The sequence below is a fragment of the Trachurus japonicus genome, chromosome 14 (assembly GCF_045865225.1).
Source record: "Trachurus japonicus isolate A0001 chromosome 14, Traja_1.0".
NCBI lineage: Eukaryota > Metazoa > Chordata > Actinopteri > Carangiformes > Carangidae > Trachurus > Trachurus japonicus.
In genome coordinates this window covers 17,668,011-17,690,056 of record NC_140920.1, presented here as the reverse complement: position 1 = coordinate 17,690,056, position 22,046 = coordinate 17,668,011, and the positions used below count along the sequence as shown (strand labels likewise).

Genomic DNA, 22,046 nt, shown 5'->3' with positions numbered 1-22,046 from the left:
TGGTGTGTTGGTGTTTAATGCAAGAAAAGACTCAACTGTAGCTTCCTGTCAGGACGGGACGAAACTCCCCCGCAGTGCATCCTGGGACACGAGGGCGCAGCAGCTCTCCGTCTGATAAATGTATCTAACAGTGAGCCTGTTTACACGGCTGCCTGCAGCTGGACGGAGGCTGTGGTGACAAAACAAACACACAATTTCTCTGTAAATAAACCTGTTTCATTCAGGTTGTGCTTTCGGTCGTCAACACGGCTGGACTGAAATCAGTCCGTGTGGCCGGTGATGTGTAATTTTACCGTACACACACATTCCCGTCGTCCATCCCCCGGGGACGGAGAACCTGACACACAGGAGTCATTGTTTCCATTAACTCCAGTCTCCCCCTTTTGTTCTTCTCTTCACGCCTCAGATCACTAGTTGGTGGTTCAGGATCGGACCATCTATGAAAATGTGAAAGTGCCAGATAGTGAGAGTGTTGGACCGAAGCTGCTAGTAGCCAGAACAAGGAAGAAATATTCTCTTGACCATTTCATGCCAAAAAAAAAAAAAAAAAAAAACTGAAGAGGTGTTCAGTGTCGGACTGGGGCCAGTCTTCACATCAGGGTGGGAGAGACATATAAAGACATAGAGAAAGTATTTACACCATCATGAAACACTAAATCTGTCTGAGATAAAGAAACTCGTAGGTTATTTAGCAGCTCTATACGTCAGGCTGAGGCAGGTCGAACTGCACAGACTGATGCCGCTGGTAGCTCTTGGTCATGATGCAGAGATAGCACTAAGTTCGTGTTTGCTGTTTATATATTATTCTGTGACGCACAAAAGACGAGGAGGGCGAGCGGGGATGTCAGCACTCCCTCTCTCCCTAAAACCTTCGACAGGACGGTGAAATGGACTGACTCCTGCCGCGATGCTTGCACTTCAGTGTGTGTTCTTGCCACATGCGTTTTCTTTTGCTCTGTCTTCAAGCTTCTGATATTGTCTGTGTGTTATCTGCCAATGCCTTAGAGTGTATTTCTTTGGAGATATTTTTAAGGAATGGTTTGGCGCCTCTGAGAGCCAAGTTTCCCTACTAATGCCTTTTTACAGTTGCCCAACAAGCAATGTTTCATTCCAGTGTAATTATGACCTGACTCTCAACCATTGACCAGTAAACTGCTATATAAATATACTGTATAAGAAGAAGTTATGAAATAAGCACTTTGTGCCGGTCTTGTTCTTTTTTTTTCATGTGTTGGTCTCACGTTACTCTGCAGAGAAAACAAACATCTGTACATTTCTAAAATTAAAGCCACATCTTGTTTTATTGCAGCATCTACTCAGTTATTTTGATGATGGTCGGACATGGAGTCATGTGGCTTTAGATCAGTTTAATTAAATCACATAATTCTGCATTTCAGGAAGATGCTCTGTGCACATGTTCTTTCTAATGCATTAAAGGTTGGTCAACAATGTCTTTGACCAGCAGGAGTTGAAGCATTGACAGCCAGCTGATATTATTTATCATAATAATTACAGTTTATTTATATGGCCCACAAGGGGCCACTGACCTCAGCAAAAGGTCAAATGCAAGCATGAGGCATGAAGTTCAAAATATATCAACTCAAAACCACTATTAAGTGTGGAAAATTGGCCTTAAAATGGTTGATAGTTCATATTTTTACCAAATTTGCCAAAGCATTTTCAGGTTTCTAGAGTTTTCTGTGTTATTTATAATGCAGACTTTCTGCAATGTTAACCAAACTGATTTTATACAAAATATTTAATACCACATACGTACAATGCAACTTTGTTTTTCACAGTCTTCCCAGGAAATCAATTAATCAACTATTCTGTTTTGTTCCAGCGACAGTTTGTGTTGGTTTGATATTATTTTATTTGGTTCATAGTAGCATCCCTTTTCAAGGCACAAGCTTTTCATTTCATTGACTTTCATTGTGGGGACTGATGGTATAGAGATGAGACATTTTATATGAGCAAAAACATCTAAGTGGAAAAATAAAAAAGTTGCTAGAAACACCAAACACAAAAGCTTTAACTACAGATCAGTGTGCAGGCTGTGATGGATTAATGCTGGGATTTGTGATGATTTGCAACATCCTTTGATTTTACACTTTACACTGTATTGCCATTATCTTTGCTAGTTTTTTTCCACATGAATGCATAAAAAGTCCAGATATTGTAGATGTGCATCATCAAAACAACTGAGTTAATTAATATAAAATGTAAAGTCTATCAGGGTGTTGAAACATTATTTCAATAAGCTTTTAATTTGACATTACACATTCGTATTTTACAGCACTCTTTTTCACAGCCTTCAATAAAAATATTGTGCATCAAAATATCAACACACCTGTGACAAGAACACATCAAGGCAGCAACAAAGAAACTCAGATTGTTTCCATTCATTTCCCCCACATCTGGCAAGACAGTTTAAAAAGGCAATAAATTAGTGACTTGATTCTTAAATATTATGTAAATACTGTTCTGAGAACATGAAGAGATGATGGTTTGTACCTTATTACAACATTCAGCCACGAGGATTTTTCCTGTGTTGGGTAAACCGACAGTTTGTCGCCAGAACCGAGGGGAAATGTGATCATCATTTCATTAGAAGTGGAGTTAAGTTTTTCACCCTCAAAACATTACCTAGAAGAAACAACTGAAAGATCATTTGATATTTCCATGTGTATATTAAACCACTTTTACTGTTTAGAATTATTTAGAAAAAAAAAAAAACATGAAGGAAGCCGTCTTCAAGTTCAAGTAAAGTCTGCTTAGGTCATGTAGTTTTATAACGGAGCTTGACATTTAACGACAACCACCTTGAATCAGCTTTCGTGTACTTTTAGCTTATGCTGCAAAAGATTATTAACCAGTTACATGTCGAACATACTGTCAGCATGGATGTATTATTATAACAACTATGATATGAAACTCCAAGATGGCGCCTGTTTGTTTTGATGGAAAAAAAAAAAAGGTTTTGTAGTGTCCCGTGCTGTTTTGCCGACTGCACTGCACGAGTGTTAGTGTTGTATTCTCTCGCTGGCACCACAGACATGGTGTCCTGTCAACAGTCTGACAGACATCTCTCTTGTATTACTGGTCTAAAATAATTGTTTGGGCCGCTCAGTGTTTGTGTGTTGCGGCACAGCGGCCACGGGGGAACATTAGCATCAGGGCTCAGTAGCAGGAGTATCAGCTTTCTCAATGTAACCATGGTTGTCACATGGCAAAAAGTTGTTGTAATGTTGTAATGTAATGTTGTGGTCAATACACACACGGTCCTGTCATTTTCAACTGCAGCTACCGGTACAAAGGCCTTTATAAATATCACTGGTACCTTTTCATTCATGCATTATACCAGACGTTTCACATGGGTTGATTTCAGTGGAGTATGACTGAGAACATAGGAGGAGTTCCCTCATTGGCTTCACTCCACTGGTGCAGGCTTCACTGAAGATGTGCAAGGCCTAACAAATGGGTTTCCACAATGAGGTAAAGTTACAGTTCAAAGTAAACAAAAAATTAACTCCTGTAAACAAACATTCACCATCCCAGAGCACCGCACTCGCTACAACCAGAACCAGCATCCATCGAGTTTTCTGTCAGCGTGGGTTTGAACAGATCCGTCTCTTCTGTCAACACTTTGTTTTCACTTCCAAACCACTGCAGATCAGATTTTAACCACAGCACATCTTCAGACTTCAGCTGCAGCCTCATGTTTATTCCAGAGTAAAGTCCAGCTCAGAGAAGTGACCAGCTGATGTGGGAATAAAACATGGGACATAACTGGGTGAGAGGTGTGAAATGTTGGGTTTTTTTAATCCCCCTCCACCCAGTAACAGCTGCAGCCATATTGGATCCTCTCCCATGAAGCCTTGCAGCCCTCAGTTCTTTATGGCACAAAAGAAATAAACATATTTAATAAGGTATAAACAGTTCTGTTTGATTTCTTTTTTTTTCTTCTGACATTTTGATACCAGATCCAGAGCAAAGGTATCCGACAGCCGTCCAGTAAATCCAGTCTGACTCCAGTCTGAGGGAGTGAGGCCGTCTCTGTTTCCTTCCTGCTGCTCAGCATCAGTTGTTGTGACAGCACGAGTAGAAATATGAGTCTTTCTTCTGGCCCAAGTCCACGCCAGGTTCTTCTGCTGAAACACAGGAAGACATTTGATTCCCTTGCAGCTACTGTTTTTAACACTTGAAAGGATGTTAATTGCTTTATATTTAGCAATATCCAGGTGTATTGATCTTCTCACATTTCCCATAATGTTCAATTATTACTTTACACTCCTGGATCTAAACTACTTTTGTTCATAGTGTGTCCAGAAACATTTCTGTTGCATTTGGCTCCTCTCATGTGAGGTGTTCCTCAGGGAGCCATTTTAGTGCCTCTTTTATTTTCTTCTCCAAATCACTTATTAAAGGGATAGTTCACCCAAAATTCAAATTTCACTCATTATCTCATTTCATTCATTGTATTGAAGCCCTGACATGAGAAATTGTTCCGAAAAAATCAAATAAGTCTATATTTTAAGCTTGTTTGTAGCGGAAGCTCCCAGTGTCTCAGTTCACTGCTCTTCCTGTGGCGGAACAATTTCTCATGTCGGGGCTTCAATACAAGAGGGACATTACAAACGAGCACTATGGAGGTATTTGGACGTTTTTTGGTGTGTCTTTTTGGACGAAGAAAAGTGAGCACCATTCACAACCATTATATGGACAAATACTGCTGCGCGGACCCCCCCGTAACTCAGAGAAGGCACGGAGGACTCTGAAACTTCTCCCAGCCCTTAGTCGACATGAGGGTGAGTAGATAATGAGTGAAATTAGAATTTTGGGTGAACTATCCCTTTAATTTACTCAGTTAATACAAACCAAAATACAAAAAAAAATGTTTCTTTCAGACAGATAAGTGTATGAGTGGGATTATAAACGCTTGCATGAACCTGCTTGTTTCAATTAAACTTTGGGCTTTAGTGAAAAGCAGCATGTTGTCTCTATGGTAACCATCTCCACCAGAATCATACACTTGAAACCGCTCTGAATGTTTATTGTGACCTGCTGACAACTCTAAATTAAATGCCTTTTAAGAAAAAAGACTTCATGAGCGTATGTGCATTAAACACTCACCGGTCATATACTGGAAGGCAGTGTTGTTGTAATCCTCAGCTACTTTCTGGAACAGCTCGTCTGAGAAGCAGAAGAAAAATGAGGCCTGTCAGTTTCCATCACTTCATTCACACTTCATTACCTTATTAAAAACTGGTCCTTCACGTTATTTATACCTGGTTTACTGAACATCTGGTGCTGCACGCAATCACTGCACAGCAGCTGTTTACAGTTAAGATTAAACATTAATGACACAACATTCAGTGTGGACTAAAAGTATTTAAAGAGGCCTTACAGATTTCAGTGCTTCTTTAATGAGGCGGGTTTAGTCACGCCTTCTCTGTGCATCTTAAACTGGTGTTAAATAATGTTCTTCCTGAACTACCTCTCAGATACGATGCTGTGTTTGAGTGTTACGACTCTGAAGGAAACCCACTTCCTCAACAAACAGGCCATGAATAAATGCAGCTGTGATTGGAGCCAACCACTGGTGTTAAATTCAGTTTGTTGTGACTCACCCACATTATTTCCTGTTTTACTGGAGGTCTCAAAATGTTGTGCACCGATCTCTGTGAAAGCAACAAAATACATTAAGATTAGATGTTAAGTTTTGTCCACGCACATATTCCTACTGATAACACACACACACATCACACACACACAGGCAGATAGAGGTCATGGATTTATTAATATTCTTTAACAATGTTATAGGCACAGTAATCTCATTATTTCCTAATTTCAGAAATGTCTGTTTCCATTTGTTCATGTTAAGTCTTATCCGTTAGAGCAGCTAAGTTTGTGTTGATAAAACCTGTTTTTTTCTTTGCGATGCCCATGTCACTTTGTTAAAGTGGACACACTGTCTGCATGACGCACACGTGAGACGCATGTCTCGCGCCTCGTGATCTGGAGATTTGACTTCTCGCTTATTTTTCACATGACGCCTAGTTCCCAGCAAAATTACACAGAAAAGACCTGTTGCTAGTCATATTCACATAAAACTCACACCTTTGACCGTTTTTTCAGTGCCATGAAAATAGATTTTTAACCAGTTTAACAGCTTCATGTGGAGACAGATGAGTTTGAATGATATTTTTGTCAAAAATAATGCCATAATGTTCAGCTTTTTGACTGTTGGTCCGAGAAGACGAGTCATTTCAACATAGGATTTGGGGGTGATATTAGTACATTATGGCCCTTTTATTTAATCACTTCCTGACATTTCATAGATGCAAATAGTTAAATAATCAAGTAAATAATCAATATAATTAACAAAATAATCAAGAAAATAATGATTACAGCAAAAATACAGTTAAAAAAATGAACAACTAGCAGATTTCTTACACAATAATATTATAAAGAATGTACTGGACAGTAAAATGAGGTTTAAACAGTGAGGCTGCCGTTACCTTCAGCAAAGTCCTGAGCATCGTGGTAGTCGATTTGGCGCAAGCTCCGATCTCCCTCAATCAGGTCATTCTTAGTGCCACACAGGTAGATTTTACAGTGCTGGAAAATGTAAAACAGACAACGAAGCAAAAATAAAAACAATGTTACTGAGTGAATTATGTTTTTTTTATATACAATAAAGTTCAACTAGAAAAGCTCTCTTACCTCCTCGCAGTTTTGCAGCTCTTTCACCCAGAATCGAGCTCGCTGGAAACTGCTGCTGTCAGTCAGATCTGAAAGACAAAAATAACAAAGCTGACCTCATCATAACACACTAACAGTACAGGCCTGCTAATAATGCAGTAGGGAATCCATTAATGAACTTTAATATGCAACCAGTCGTAACAATTCTGACCATTTCTGTCAGATTGATTCTGATGATGGACATGGTCAAAAACAAAACATCTAATATAATAATGAATAATTAGGAACCTGGAATAACAGCTCCTTCTGATCACCATTTTGTGCAGATGAGGTTTTAAAAAAAAAAACAGGATGAAAACACATGTGTAATGAAATCTACAAAAACAGGACTGAGGATAAAGAAGAAGAAGGACAGCAGACCCAAAAATAGACAGTACATAATTTATGACAGCAGTGTGAGTAATCCAGTGGGAAATACCATCAGCTATTTTCTACGAGGCAAAGTTCCCCTACTTGTAAAGTAACATGTCTTAATCAGAGGGTTTTTATGGAAACACACTATTAGCATGGTCTCATACGTATCTGTTTACTGGTGTAGACTATCTTAAAGCACAAAGCAGTAAACTGTCCTGGAGTCATACAAGGTATCATATGTGATCAGACTATATGGGGCTTCCCTTACGTTCTCCACAGTAGAGAACATAAGGTCAACACCAGCTACATGCGCATGCAAGTTTTACCATAGCAGACAATGGCCGCCCGAGCTCCTCTGTAGTAAATCCTGCTCATAGCTTCATAGCGCTCTGATCCAGCTGTGTCCTGGGTAATTCAGAGAGAAGAGTAGAAAGTGAGAAAAACGGATATCCATCTGAAGGGACAAGGTGAAATATACAGATCTCACTGGGATAAACTCTGATACAGGAAAAACACACCGATTCACACAATGTGGTCTCTAACTCACCCAGATGCCAAGAGTAATCACTTTCTCTCCCACCTGGATTGGTTTGGCAACAAACGCAGCACCGATAGTCTGTGAAGAAGAGAGTACAAGAGCAGCAAGGCATTAGACACTCATGGAGTCCCTGTGGGTCGTGGGTACTCTGTCTGAACACTCAGAGTCTTAATGGACACTAATGAGAGGCAGGATAAGGTCGGCCTGGACTGATAGCTGTGTGATATTTGGAGAACATCACATTGCTGCCATCTTAAAATAGGTGATGTGCACATTCATCACAACACCTTTTCATTATGTTTTGTTTTTTTTAACTAGGAAAAATTACATTATTCATTGTTTTGTTTAGCGATATGTAGTTTAGTCCAGTGGTTTACAACCTAGGGGATTAGATTCTCTTCAAAGAGTCACAAGACCAATGTGATGAGGGGTCATGAGATGATTAATATATAAGATAACAGGATATGTGTGGAGTTTTTTGTAAAAGTCTTGTTATAATTTTACCTTTTCATGCCTCTGACAGTTAGTGACATGAAACTGTGTCATTATCATTTTTAGAACTGACTGGTAACAACTTATGGACAACTGAAATGTCACAAGGGCTGAACAAGGGCTTTACAAAAAAAGCAAGTAGATCCTTCTATACAAAATCTCAACATACAAAGTAACTAAGTAATTATAGCTATCATATCAATAGTGATGTAAGTGTGTATTGTGTGTAGATTATGTCTATTAAAGTTCATATATGTATATTTAGAATGAAATATTTAATATGAAACTGTGCAAAAACTCAAATCTGAATACTTTCAAAGGATAAAGTATCATTAAATGTACAAGTCCACTTTCTGAATCAATCATGGTGTATTTTCAGAGGACACGAGAGAGGCGTGACTGAATATTTTCCACATTAATATGTTACAGTACTTATAAGAACCCTTGTCTAATGCACTATGCGTTAAAAGAAACATACTGAAACATTACTTCATCTAGAGTTTCTATCAGTGCTTCTATAATGAAAGACGATTCCTGACTCGAGCCTCGATCACCACGATGTCCTCAGGACTAAATGTAAAAGTGAAGCTTTTCAGTCAGGGAGGGAATCAGCAACGCGTCGACATGGAAATTGAAACGGAGCAGCTGACACTCACGTTCTGGTACGGGCCGACCAAGAAGCGATGATGCACGTATCTCTCCACCAGGCTGGTCTTCCCTACACTCTCCTTTCCCAGCATCACCACTTTGGCATCCACACGCATTGCAGTCATATTCACTGGGTTTCCAAAAGCCCAGGACAAGCAAACAGATGATGGGGGATTAATTTAGGGGGCAGCTTCTGGGCTGCAGTGTGCTGTGTGATGAAAAGACAGAATACACAACAGATGAGTGAAGATACTAGAGATTGCTAAATCCTTAACTTTCTCATATGACCCTTTCACTTCCTCTTATTATCTTTTTATGTAATCTGTTGTGTCTGAAGTCAACTGATGCATCGGTACACTTTACACATGAAATCTGTTTACAATATTTCATACTTGAAATGTTTTATCAGTCATTATCAGATCAATGGTAAAACAAAACTATAAACTCTGTCAATCATAATTTATCGTATTTTCAGACTATAGTAAAAATGAATGTCACTGTATATTACTCACAATTTAGTTAGCAAATACACTGTCAGAAATAATGTCATGAGCCTTTAGGGCTGCAGTTCATGGTTATTACAGTTGTCAATACCTGTTGATTATTTCTTCAATTCATCGATTAATCATTTAATAATAAAATATCAAAATCCGATTCTAGTAATCAGTTAACTAACCAGTTACTGTTAGAGCTGCCAGAGTCATGTTTTAGCTGTATTCCTCTGTCCAACAATATACACTCATGTAGTCACTTACTAAATGACACTTGTGAATATTAGACGAGCACTGATTGTTATTAAACAATATAAGATGAGTCTGCACTTGAAAGATGACTACATGATATCCATAATGATCTGATAATGACTGATAGAATTACATTCATCACTCTGAACAACAAAACAACGAGCAGTAGGTTTCGATATCATGCTCTCACCATTTTATTTCTGTTTCACTTCGTAACGTTTACATATATTTCTGTTGTTTATATTCACCGGACTGTTGATTGAATTGTGTAAAATATATATACGGTAGATGAATTGTTCAGTTTCCTCAACATGACATGGCCAAAACACCAAAACACCATGAGCCCAGCAGCATCACTGGTTTGGAGCTAGCTGAGCTAACGTTAACTCGTAACGTTAACGTTACTCCAACACACCCAACAGGGAAAACTCACCTGGCTGTTAGTTACCTGACTCAACAGATCCTCCCGTGGCTGTCGTTCGTCCGTGACTACCACACCTGGTTTAAAGCGAAAACGGACACAGCCAACCCGCTCGTCATGTCTGCCCAGCCCCGTTGCAACCGGCAGCTAGCTCCGTTAAACCCCGCGGACGGACGGACGGACGGCTCCTCTCTCTCTCTCTCTCTCTCTGTTGCGCAACGGCTGAAACTACAAGCTAACCGTCCGCTGCATGACGTCACGGGCGGGGACGGTAAACATGATGCTCTGTGGTTTCACGGGAGCTCCGTGCTCTGAAAAACAACTCCAGGTGGATTATAGGGGGCTGCTACCACCAGCGGCAGCGGCAGCGGCAGCAGGGAGAGAGAGGTTCACGTTTGTGCGGAGGAGAAAATCTCCAGCTGAGCTTTGTTTGTTTGTTTGGGTGGGAACCACAGCGGTGGGGAGAGGCGGTCCGCCGGAAGGAAGTGCCCGAACGGAGCGACACAAACACCGGAAGCTGCAAGCACCAGCTGACTGCAGCATGTGGAGCTACCCAGACCACAAAACTCTGTATTCTCACCTCCAAGCACAGTTCACTTTAGCTCATTGTTTTGTTTTTCTTTTTTCTTTTTTTCAAGATTCAGATGTTGTCCTTTCTTTCTCTCTCAAGGCTCCAGACTAACTTTTTTTACTGTGAGCACAGTGGCCCCTAACTCAAAGATGCACACCGTAAATTGACTTGGAAAGCAAATATTGACATTTCCTTTTAATGATCCTAACACACATCGGCCTGATACCTGACAGATTCTGAGTCACCCTTTGAACGTTTCACTAGTGTTAAAAAAAAAAAAAACAGCAAATACTGGTTGCACATGTGCACATGAAAAACGTAGACTTGCACTGTCTCAAACGCAAAATGCCCCCATTTAGGGGCAGTCTGTAGAACTGTCTCTTCCTCAAGATTTCTTGATGTTTGCAATGTTTATTATCAATAATATCAGGTTTTCTTTTGTCTTTTATGAAAGACAAATGTTACAGTATTCACGATTACACAGTGAATGAAGATTTTGGCCCTGATATTTCAATTAAAATGCCATTATTTAACTTGCATCAGAATGAGTTCGTCATTATTCATTGTCACTGTGCAGTGTTTTAATACTGTACAATATTTAGTTTTAAAATAGTTTTATTAACACATATTATGAGAACAATTAACAACTAACTGCAAGTGCAAATGACAGGCAGTCAACAGCTGGCAATGTGAACACTGTTTACAATTTCAAATCACTGGCGCAGTCCAAAGAGGAGGTGGGCTTCTTAAAGGAAACAGTGCCTCCATATGGCAAGCGGATTTAACATTTAAAAGCTAAGTTTGAGTATCCAGAATGATCATCGTAGATATCAACAACGTCTTTCTGACTAGTTACATTTCCAATAGTTGGATTTTTCATTCAAGATATCTGTAATTCAGTTTTGCCTAGTCAAAAAGAACATTTCAGGTATCCGCAACTACATTCTTCCAATCCACAATTGTCATTTCAGATATCCACAACTACATTCTTCCTAGGACAAATGACCTCACTTTTACCATTCATGTGTATGGGGTTTGTCATTACATTTCAACAATTCATTTGCAGATATCCACCATGTGAATTAGGGATATCTGTAACTGAATTATGACTATTCCTAATTCCAGTTTGAGATATCTACAACATCATTTTGACTAGGCATAATTCCATTTAGAGATATCTACAACGTAATTTCTAGTCTAAACTTAATTTAAGATATCTGAAAAGGGACTGTCATGGAAATTTTTAGCTGTTTGCTGTTGGTGAATAATGAAATAGAGACTTCTGCCGGCTTTTATTTCCTTGCAAGGAAAGGTCAGTTCTCACCCGAGCAGTGACTGTAAAGAAAAGACACCGAGAATGGAGAGAGAGACCTAAACATTTATACCTGAGGAACGCCCCTTAGTCTGCTGCAGGTATCGGCACCGACCCCCGAGGGTGTGTTTCACACCTGGGGCATCCTGCAGGGAAAGTTAAGAGGTCTAGACATTAAAATACACAAATGGTTAACAAACAAAAGGAGATCTAATACCTTGGGGGGAAAGCAGGGTGTAGGGACATCTCAAGTGATTTAAACATAGAAAGATTCAAATTTACCATTAGTACATGACATGTAGATATCTACATCTGTCTACTATTCATCTACAAAGCTCTACTCGGAGCCGTATTTAACTTCACTTTTGCATTCTTGCTCTAGTCTACAGGTCTCCCTACCCGCTCCCAGTCCCACATCAGACTCCACCTCCCTTACACAAACTCAGAGCTAGGAAAAACTGCCTTCTCCTTCTATGCCCCACACCGATGGAATAAATGACAAAACTCACTGAAAATCGATAGACTTATCTCACTTGAGGCTTTCAAAAACCTACTTCTCACCACAGTTTTGGGGGCTCAGACGTGCACTTGCTTCAGTTAGTGATTTTACTTCTCCTGTTTTCATAACTGTATTTTATTGTGTTGTATTGATGTTTGATTTTCTGTGATCTCTGTATGCTACAGGGCATCCTTGAAAAAGAGAGCTCGCTCTCAATGGATCTACCCTGTTAAAATAAAGGTTAAATAAAAAATAAATAAAATAAATATCTTTAATTGAGGTGAATTAAAGATATCTTGAACTGGAATTAGACGAGTCAGATTTGAATTATAGATATATCAAATTGGAATTAGTCGTAATTCAGTTACAGATATCCGTAATTCACATGGATATCTGCAACTGAATTGTATCTGTAATGACAAACCCCATACACCTGAATGGCAAAAGTGACATCATTTGTCCTAGGAAGAATATAGCCGTGGATATCTGAAATAACAATTGTGGATAGGAAGACTGCAGTTGCAGATATGACACATATCCAGTCTGGCTTTTAAATGTTAAATTCTTGCCATAGCCTCCAGTGGATTTAGACTAAGGGTCATCAACATGGTGGAGCTTTATTCTGGCAAACTTTGATTCAGTTCAGGTCACAGTGGGAAAATGAATGAATAATTAGTCATCGGGCTGAAAACGCTGCATCAAGACTGTGAGAAAATGAGTCCTGTCATCCAGGAAAAGGATGATCTGATCACAAGGTCAAAAATATGATGGGGAAGTCATGCCAAGTCAGCTGATCATATTGATATGAATTATCTAACCGTTTGTCATGAAGAGAAAATACTCAAATCTATGTTGTCTTTATTAGAGCTTGCTGAAAGTGGCAGCAGCATTAGACTGTATAGTTTTAGCTGGGTGTACCTAACAAGAAAATTGAGTGTTGATCACCAGAAAATTAATGTAGCCTACAAATTTGTTTCAGTTATTCAGATTTTTGGCAGCTCGTAAAGAAAATAAATATTTAAAATTTGCTCTTGTGTCCTCACACAAAGGACATTCGTGCAAAATATGGACATGACTCCACAGAGCTGAGCTCTCTCTTCACGAACACAGATAAAAAGATTTTAACTATGTTACAGGCTTTTTTGACAATGCTGGAAAACTAGATGTGAGATGGGAGGGCATATTAAGTGCATCATTCCTTCTTTTTTTTCTATTCTTTTCCTTTTGTGTGTGTGTATGCGTTGTGTTGTTTATTGTTTATCGCTTATTGTTTGGACCCAAACGTTATGTTTTTAATGATTTGTGTCAATAAATTAACTAACTATGAAATTTTAAAAATCGCTGATACACTTTATATTGTAAAAAAAAAAAAAAAAAAGTGCAAACTCAGTCACGTAGCTTGGAGGAGTCCGATTGGTCTAACCGGTTCACCGATGCCCTTGAGGCCTGAGCAGGGATTGGTCCAGGATCCATCGGATCCACCGGTCCCACCCCAACACACACACACATCAGGGAAGAGGGAGAGGGAGGGAGAGATAGAGGAGAAAACATGGCTGAAGCGGAGGCAAGCGAGGTAACTTCTGGTGGCGTTTTCCAGGAGATTTTCACCTCTCCGCTGAACCTGACCCTGCTCAGCCTCTGTCTGTTCCTCCTCTACAAAATCTTCCGCGGGGACAAATCGCCGGACCTGGGCGACGTCGAGCCGCCGCTGCCGAAGCTGAAGCGGAGAGACTTCACCCTGACGGAGCTGAAGGAATACGACGGCGTCCAGAGCCCGAGGATCCTCATGGCCGTGAACGGGAAAGTGTTCGACGTGACCCGCGGGAAGAACTTTTACGGCCCAGGTAACGTTAACGTCACCCCGACCCGCTGTTACGCACGGTAACGTTACCGAGTGTTCCCCAGGTAACGTTAACGTCACCCCGAGTGTACCGAGTGTTCCGTCGGCCCTGCCGTGGAGGAACTTTAACGGCAGCGCGCGTACGGTGGCCGTTGGTTTTGTGTTTATAACGTGTACTGGTAGTTACCCATTCACTGGTTACATAATCGTACAGAAAAGTTGTGGTTTTGCTGATGTTTGGGTAGAGTTTTTTTTTTTTACTGGACTTTAACGCCACACCCCCTTTAAATTGATAGCCGAGGTCTCGTTTCACAACAGAGCCGCTGCTGTAGCCTTGGACACCGGAGATCGTCTCTGTAGTAAGATGAGTTACTTACTCCCGCTTGCTCCCTGTTTTCAGAAGTGAGGTGGGAAGGTGTGGCTACGGTGGCCGTGAGAGCCCACCGTACAGTTAAGGCAGAAGTAGAAAACACATGCAAAGTACACAAGCTCAGAATACAACCTAATGAGTTTGGTAACACTTCGCGCTGCAAAAACTCACAACACAACAGAAGTGTGAAGTCATTTGAGTTTGCAGCTGTAACAGAAAATGGTTTGTGGTCAGTATTCTGAGTCTTGATTCCATCAAAACTGGTGTAGTATTAAAAAGTGAACTAGCCTATTAAGCAGCTGATTGTGTTTTTGTTTGTTTGTTTTCTCACCACAGCTTTCATCTGCCCTTGCTCAATCTAAGCTCTATGAACAGATTGGGTTTTTTGTTTCAAAGATGCATTATGTGACATTATACCTAACTATACCTGAATTGAATGGACACATATATGAGTCCTCCCACTTCACAGTCATTGTGTTGCTTTTACTTGTTATTCTGTGTAAAAGTATAGGTAAATCTTTGTAAATTTGTTCTGTCATGCTTCACGGTTCACTGAAACAGATACAGAGTAAGACCTCGCTGTTTTTGATCTTATCTCAGACTGTAACCTCTGTTGCATGTAACCTCTGACCAACTTGATAACTGACTGTCATGCAAACGTCACTGTCAGTAAACCACAGTCCCACTGAAATCCTGCAGTGGTGTGTTTTATTTCAGGAATTTAACATTTTTTGGCCTGTGGGTTCAGTGTTTTGACTGCACCGCTGCAGGCTGTTGAAATCAGGGTTGGGTATTGTTTTAATTAAATAATGAATATGAATGGTGTAACTGAATTTTACCCCATAAACAGATGCCTGGCTCATCATCAGGCCTCTAGAGTGAAAGTCACAAGTAAAACAACATGCACAGGAATCCGTTGTTTCCAGCATTGCCCTCCTCTCGTTACCATTTTGCTGCTATTGCTGAGCCTTGGCCTCACCGTGTGCTCCCTGGGGGGCTTGTTTGTGTTACAGAGGGACCGTATGGAGTGTTTGCAGGCAGAGATGCGTCCAGAGGTCTGGCCACGTTCTGTCTGGGGAAAGAGGCCCTGAAAGAGGAACACGACGACCTGTCCGACCTGAACGCCATGCAGCAGGATAGCCTCTCTGAGTGGGAGACTCAGTTCACCTGTGAGTAGAGATGTGGCTTCATCACATTTTAAACCCTTTAAACCCTGTTTGTTTTTGATTTTTGATTTTATAAAACCTATTTAGCTAAAGTAAACAGTGAACTTTGCACACATATTCATAATAGTAATCTAGTTTAAGGTATAAAACAGGTTGAACAGGCTGCTTAGGAGTGGGAATGTGCTGAACATTTACAAAACCACCCCTGTTTTCTTAATGTTACTGATTACAATTATTTTTGAGTTAGTAACAGTGAATGGATGGATGGTCACCTGTTACTTTGCACTGCTCTTTTTGACATTTTGTTAACAGTGATTATTGGTATAATGAATATTCTTGTAGGTTAATAATTGCTGTGTCACAGTAAATATTTAACTTCATGACTGAAAAAAGAAATTTCCTGAATAATTTCCAGAGAAGCTACAGTACAAAAGATGATGGGGAAAAAACATAACGTCTCTTTTATCTGTTACAGTTAAGTACCACTTTGTCGGCCGGCTTCTGAAACCAGGAGAGGAGCCCGTGGAGTACACAGACGACGAGGAAGGAAAGGACAAAAAGGCGGACTAGGAAACAAAAAGTGACCAAGAGGGAAAAATGTCAGATGCCTTAATGTTTGTAATTTGATGCCGCTTGCCTCCTGTTTAGGGCCATTCAGAGAAAACTCCTCCATCTTCTTGTTGCATTCTAGTATTTTTGGATCATCATTGTCCTGGATTTTAAAAGCCGACTGAACTCCACTCATTTCCATTTCTGTTACGGGAAAGTTAGATGGCATTAAGAGCTAAACATACTAATGTCTGATGTAGAGTAGTGTAGCATTGTTAAAGTTTAGATCACTGTGTATGAAGCTAAACACGGATCCTGACATTGTTGACGAGAATCAGAACTCAAGACAAAGAAGGAGCAGTTCCAACGTTTTTATGAAGTTGCTGATGGTTAAAGAGGGAGGTCGGCTTTGTTCAGCTCATGCTTATCAACAGCTGATCAAATTAGTTTGATTATCCACGATCTACAGGTCTGATGTACACGTTGTTAATATCACTGCTGTTTTATTGCAGGTCGTACACATTCCTTTCATGCAGGGGTCGGCTCTGCTTGCTTTGAAATGAACTATCTCAGGAAGTTTCATTCAAAATTCAGACGATTTCAACTTAAACGGAAAATCCTGTATTTTTCAACTTGGGGTTTTTTTTCCCACAATTGTGTCGGTTTTAACAAATTTTCTTTTGCCACCTCTGCTGTAGAGATTTGATAAGTAAATGCAAAAATAAAGAAAAAGGTCCATAGAGGTATAAAGCACTGCAATACTTTCTGACTAAACTTCAGTTTTATAAAAGAGAATCATATATAGAAAATGTTCTCAAACAATGCCTTCAAGCCCGACTAAAGCTAGTGAAACAAATGTTTAAAATGATTCATTTAAAATCAAAGTTTGTTTTGAAAGTTTTGGGAGGCTCACATCGTTTGCCTCGGTATGACAATACAGCATTTTGCTTGAGTCATGTCTCTTGAATCTAAACAACAGAGCAAACTTAGCAAAACCCATGATCATAAACACCCAGTTGGACCGAACACTAATGAGCTGAGTTAAATATTTTTACACGTTGAAGATTTCATCATATAAGTGGCGTAAAACAGATCCCTTCTGAAGCACTTTTTCTCAATAAACTGCATGTAATTGTAACCAAACTGCCAGTTTTATCCTTCCTGGCTGAAGCCTATATTACAGTGATATAAGAGATGATATTTTTAAGCATGATGACGTTCAGATGTTTGAATCATTCCAACACATCACGTGGATCTGCTGGTCTGAACGGTTATCGACATTTAACCTACATTTAATATGTCTGATTTTCAGTTCGCATTTCTGTTGACGACCCCTCAGTAACTGACACCCATTTTTATAACTGAATAACTATTTTGGTCACTTGTCTGTAATATTATTGGGTTTCAGTTCCTCACTTATTAGATGTTGCTGCTTTTGAAATTTCAATTTTTCTTGGATTTTGGATAGTAGGTCGGACAAAACAAGTAATGTGCAATGATTTTTTTTTTTAAATGAAAAACAACTACGCAGCCCGCGTTCACATGCAGTAATATTTTTAATGTTAATGGTTGTAGTGCATTACATGGTGCCAAGGAAATGTGTCATAAAGTTCAAACCACAGAGAAATTAAGTTTGGTGATATTTTCTTGTGACCGCAACATAATAGATAAAAAGCATTGTTTTACAATTCAAGTTGGAGCGGCAGGCTTTTATACAATTGTGTCAAGGCATTCCAGCAGAGGCTTTGTTTGCAAGGAAATGCATTTCTCTGACTGTAGAAAAATGTGCTGTGAAAAACAATCTCTTAACAACATTCTCCTTTGCACCCATCATCCCTGTAAAAACTGGAGAGATCAGCCACAATAATAAAAAAAAATGTACTCAGTGAGGGAACATTTTCAGTATGCATATGTCATGGTACTGTCATACTGTTATTATCCTGAATGATATTTTTGATTTAATAAAGAAAACTACAAATGAATGCTTGCCAGTCTATTTATTACAACTGTCAGTCTGTATAGGATTTTCAATGACTGTTAATTGTGACTGGGAATATTTTGAAAAGTAAAATGGTATGTTGATGCAGACCTGGTGAATTAACACAAAATATTCTGCCGAAACATTTTTTTCATCAAGAAACCAAGAGTATTTAAGTATTAAAATATTTACATTTGTTGAAAAGCAGATTAAAGAATAAAATAATGCCTCTTTAAAGTTTAAATGTTGCTTTCTTTTTCTTGCCTGGTCACACTGATTCACTTATTGACAAATCTGCACATTTGCTACACTTGGCCTATTTTGCCTGTTTATAAGTATTAGTACAACAACGACTCACTTTTATCCGTTTTATCGCTGTTTTTACATTTTAGAACATAAGCAAACCGAGGCGGGAAGGAAAAGTATGTGTCAGAAGTGGGATTCGAACCCACGCCTCCATTCGGAGACCAGAAGTCCCGTGCACTGCGGAAGGAGTTTATCCTTGAGTCTGGCGCCTTAGACCACTCGGCCATCCTGACACGGTGCCTTTTCGTGGAGTCTGCTAGGTTTTTAATGAACACACATTCTTTGTTATCTCAAGCCAGCTGTTTGTAAATTGTCATAATTGTGATTTACATAGGTACTAATTAACTTAAATGTATTTTTTGTGTAACCAGATATGTGTTTTTCGCCTCGTCTCGCGCAGTAAACGGCTGGTTAGTTTCATCGACGCATGCGCACATGGACGCATCGTAATATCCGTTTGAGTGTACGTGCGGCGGCCATTGTACTTCCGTTCTTCAAGGGTAACTGAAGACATCAGGAGAAAACATGTACCGGTTTGCTAAAGCCGCAGTCAACGTTACTGGTAAGAATACTGGGTTTTTATATAAATATATATGTATATAATGTGTGTATGTACGTGAGGTGATGGCGCAGCATCGGCCGATCTGAAGTTTGACCGGCCTCTGTGTGGTCGGTGACCGCGGTCGGCGTGTTAACATCCTGGTGTTAGCCTGCTGGCATTAGCATCTCACAGTAGAAGTCATTATATGTCTTCAACATGATTATTTGTGTAAATAAATGTATGAAAATATCGCTCCTAAATTCGACAAGGTATTGTGTAGTAATATTAGAAACGTGCTATGTTCTTCGCTGTGTCATTGCCCGATACATTCAATGTGTAGCTAATGATAAGCTTTTGTAATATTTGTTTCGTGTAATTGTGGACATTAGTGGCATTTGTGATGGGAATGATTGCGCAACGGTAAGATGGTGCCAATAAAAGTAGACTGTATGATAAAGGAAGGGCAGTTGAGGACACTATACAATATGATAGACACCATTTTGAAAAGACTGAGATCTGATTTGATCAATAAAAGTGATAGTGATGGTTGATTTCCTGGGATCATCCAGTGTGGCTCTTATTTTCATTACCTAATTGTTTGCTCATTTGCCAAGGTCACATTTGAATGTGATTTGAAAAGTGAAACATCCAAGGTGACATCGTCACAGCTCCTGTTTTTCAAAGATTTAAGTTCACATCATTAAACAGTGAAAAACAGCGAGTATTATATGTCGCAGATTGGCCTTTAAAATACCTACATAAACCAATATTATAATAGTTGCAGATTAAGTTTCTGTTCATCTGTTAGTTATTGCATCTGATTTGCACAGATGTTCATTTACATCGCAATAACTTTTGGCTCCAGTTTATCTTTGTGTCATGGTTCACATCATGCACAGCCAGGTCATATTTTAATAGAGACCCACAAAATCTTTGCTATATACACAAGCTGGATCAGTGTAAAAGGGGTCATGCAAGGCCATGTTGTGTCCATGTTATCATTTACTGTCCACGTCTAGGCCTTTGTTTATGTACATAATTGTAGCCGTTTTTGCAAAGCAAGCACTAAAGTTTTTTTTTAGCTGTTTGTTTATTTTTTGTAAGTTTGTTGTGAGTTGTAAGGTTACCAGATACTGGTGAGACAGATGGAAACCTGTCATGAACATATAGCATACAAATCATGAGAGGGCGACTGAAGAGAGAGGAGCAAAGGTCTTTTGTTTTATTTTTTGATTGGGAGGCATTTGAAGTATTGTAAAATTAAATTTACGTGTGATCTCATCACCAGTGGTTAAGAGGATGTAGCCTACAGAAAAGGATGTGAAATGTGAAGAACAAATTGAGACAAATGGGCCTTGCCTGTAATGGGGATTTTCACTGTCCATTAACTGTGCTCTATTAATATTTCAAATTTGTGTGAAATTTCAACACCTTTTATTTTCAACTTTTCTTACACGTGACTTTCTGTCAGGGGTCCCAAGAAGACTGCATCATAATTTGAGCCCTTATAGGCTAGGCTCTGTAAAGATGACTAGAAGTGAGGTCATGAGTAATAAAAGTTAGTAAAAACCCAGTGTATAAATGCCAAATTGTGTTTTTTTTGTCATCCAGGTCAGGCCGTGAGGCAGGTGAGGCATGGCTCCACCGCCAGTGACAACTTTCACGCCAAGTACGGCACAGGCGTGTTGGCCGGCGGAGCGGTCTTCTGCGTAGCCATATGGTCATATGTAAGTATCACTGTCCTGTTGATCCACATCATATTTTTGTATGGTTGACTTGAAAAAACAGCTTGTTCATATAAAGCAGAGCCATTGTCATGTTTTCACTCTGAGCCATGCTCCTATGGAGTTACAGCAATATTTGCATCGACCTGGTGCTGCTCATAAACAGTCTACGGTTTGTAGTGAATCCGTCTATGTTAGGACCATAAACAAATATAAACTAAAACACTCCCGCCTGTTATAATGATAGGGAAAACCCTGACAGCTGTTACACTGAACATTACACTGTTAAGGTGCTTGGAAATACATTGACAGCTAAGAATACTGTTACACAGTATAAAAAACAGTTACACTTAAAATAATTACACTGTAAAGGTGTTGCTATTTTGTTTGTTATTTATTTCTCATTCCAAAAGTAGTTGTAGTTTATTGCTATGTGTGACAGGTTGGGGATTGGGCCCAACAGAGAAAGTTTGGGAACCACTGATATAAAGAAACGCAAGTGCTGGTTTTATAACAGTCAAAAGTGTCGGATAGGTGTTTACCAGGTGTTAAATGATGTTGTCTGTCTTTGTGCAGGTGCTGACACAGACTGGCATCACCTGGAATATGTCACCAGTTGGAAAAGTCATGCCCAAAGAGTGGAGGGAGGCAGAGGAGTGAAGAGCGGCCATGCCAGACCTACGACTCACCTAATGAACCTTCTGGTTGTACAGATGAATAATGAATCTCTGTGTGTTCAGACAGTGAATAACTGTGTGCTTATTCCAACATGTTACTTTGTTCAAATAAATTATCTGTGATTCTACTGACAATTCTACTGACAGCTGTCTCGTCTTTTATCTGTTTACATTGTGTGCACGAGCAGATAGTCATCATTTTATATCTTTCACAGGGGTTTGACTATTAATTAACACAAATTTGATCATTATTATTCCAAATGCCACACATTTTTATGTTACTCCATTTTTACCAAGAGTTTAGGGATGTAACAAAGGCAAAGAAGTGGAGCTATCTAGATACTGCACTTAACTCTGTCAACTACACCCTCATACAAGAAGCTAGAGGAAGTACACTGAGAAAGACCTTTAATCAAAGGTAAAAGATTTTACATGTACACATTTTGCAAATCACCAACAGCTTCAATGCAGCATTATGGGGTAATCTTGTTCTGCCGTCAGGGGGCGCACTTTTGCAGAGTATGGATGATGCCTGAGAATAAAAGGCACGGT

At 39.5% G+C, this 22,046-nt stretch overlaps 3 protein-coding genes and 1 non-coding gene across 6 annotated transcripts; 2 read left to right on the top strand and 2 right to left on the bottom strand.

Annotated features, from left to right (window-relative positions):
• Positions 1 to 2,248: 2,248 nt before the first annotated feature.
• rab24 (RAB24, member RAS oncogene family) lies at positions 2,249 to 10,455 on the bottom strand. 3 transcript variants are annotated; one of them, XM_085798214.1, is made up of 9 exons: positions 9,974 to 10,455; positions 8,806 to 9,005; positions 7,667 to 7,735; positions 7,446 to 7,524; positions 6,727 to 6,794; positions 6,522 to 6,621; positions 5,631 to 5,681; positions 5,134 to 5,193; positions 2,249 to 4,151 (listed from the first exon to the last, which is right to left on the bottom strand). In XM_085798214.1, exons 2-9 carry the CDS (start codon positions 8,920 to 8,922, stop codon positions 4,081 to 4,083), a joined length of 615 nt encoding a protein of 204 aa, XP_085654340.1. In that variant the 5' UTR covers positions 8,923 to 9,005; positions 9,974 to 10,455; the 3' UTR covers positions 2,249 to 4,080. The 3 variants fall into 3 exon arrangements, with proteins under 3 accessions (XP_085654340.1, XP_085654341.1, XP_085654339.1); XM_085798215.1 differs by having other exon boundaries at positions 2,249 to 4,148; positions 9,974 to 10,435; XM_085798213.1 differs by having other exon boundaries at positions 9,989 to 10,153.
• A 3,425-nt stretch (positions 10,456 to 13,880) lies between these two features.
• pgrmc1 (progesterone receptor membrane component 1) lies at positions 13,881 to 18,250 on the top strand. Its single transcript, XM_085798207.1, has 3 exons — positions 13,881 to 14,187; positions 15,567 to 15,722; positions 16,195 to 18,250. The coding sequence occupies exons 1-3, from the start codon at positions 13,893 to 13,895 to the stop codon at positions 16,287 to 16,289; spliced, it is 546 nt and encodes a 181-aa protein (XP_085654333.1). The 5' UTR covers positions 13,881 to 13,892; the 3' UTR covers positions 16,290 to 18,250.
• A 423-nt stretch (positions 18,251 to 18,673) lies between these two features.
• On the bottom strand, positions 18,674 to 18,785 carry trnal-caa (transfer RNA leucine (anticodon CAA)). Its single transcript has 2 exons — positions 18,748 to 18,785; positions 18,674 to 18,719 (listed from the first exon to the last, which is right to left on the bottom strand). It is a non-coding gene; the product is annotated as a tRNA-Leu (tRNA).
• Positions 18,786 to 19,059: 274 nt separating this feature from the next.
• Positions 19,060 to 21,622, top strand: cox7b (cytochrome c oxidase subunit 7B). The gene is made up of 3 exons (XM_085798206.1): positions 19,060 to 19,114; positions 20,705 to 20,820; positions 21,394 to 21,622. Exons 1-3 carry the CDS (start codon positions 19,078 to 19,080, stop codon positions 21,475 to 21,477), a joined length of 237 nt encoding a protein of 78 aa, XP_085654332.1. The 5' UTR covers positions 19,060 to 19,077; the 3' UTR covers positions 21,478 to 21,622.
• The last annotated feature ends 424 nt before the right edge of the window (positions 21,623 to 22,046 follow it).

Bases quoted from the DNA above. Each gene is read 5' to 3' on its own strand.
- cox7b (XM_085798206.1), top strand. From the start codon at position 19,078: ATGTACCGGTTTGCTAAAGCCGCAGTCAACGTTACTG. The intron at 19,115-20,704 runs GTAAGAATACTG...TTTGTCATCCAG, and splicing joins AGCCGCAGTCAACGTTACTG to GTCAGGCCGTGAGGCAGGTG. The intron at 20,821-21,393 runs GTAAGTATCACT...GTCTTTGTGCAG, and splicing joins GCGTAGCCATATGGTCATAT to GTGCTGACACAGACTGGCAT.
- pgrmc1 (XM_085798207.1), top strand. From the start codon at position 13,893: ATGGCTGAAGCGGAGGCAAGCGAGGTAACTTCTGGTGGCGTTTTCCAG. The intron at 14,188-15,566 runs GTAACGTTAACG...TTTGTGTTACAG, and splicing joins GAAGAACTTTTACGGCCCAG to AGGGACCGTATGGAGTGTTT. The intron at 15,723-16,194 runs GTGAGTAGAGAT...TATCTGTTACAG, and splicing joins GTGGGAGACTCAGTTCACCT to TTAAGTACCACTTTGTCGGC.
- rab24 (XM_085798214.1), bottom strand. From the start codon at position 8,922: ATGACTGCAATGCGTGTGGATGCCAAAGTGGTGATGCTGGGAAAGGAG. The intron at 7,736-8,805 runs GTGAGTGTCAGC...TCTTCTTCACAG, and splicing joins TGGTCGGCCCGTACCAGAAC to ACTATCGGTGCTGCGTTTGT. The intron at 6,622-6,726 runs GTAAGAGAGCTT...TACATTTTCCAG, and splicing joins AGCTGCAAAACTGCGAGGAG to CACTGTAAAATCTACCTGTG.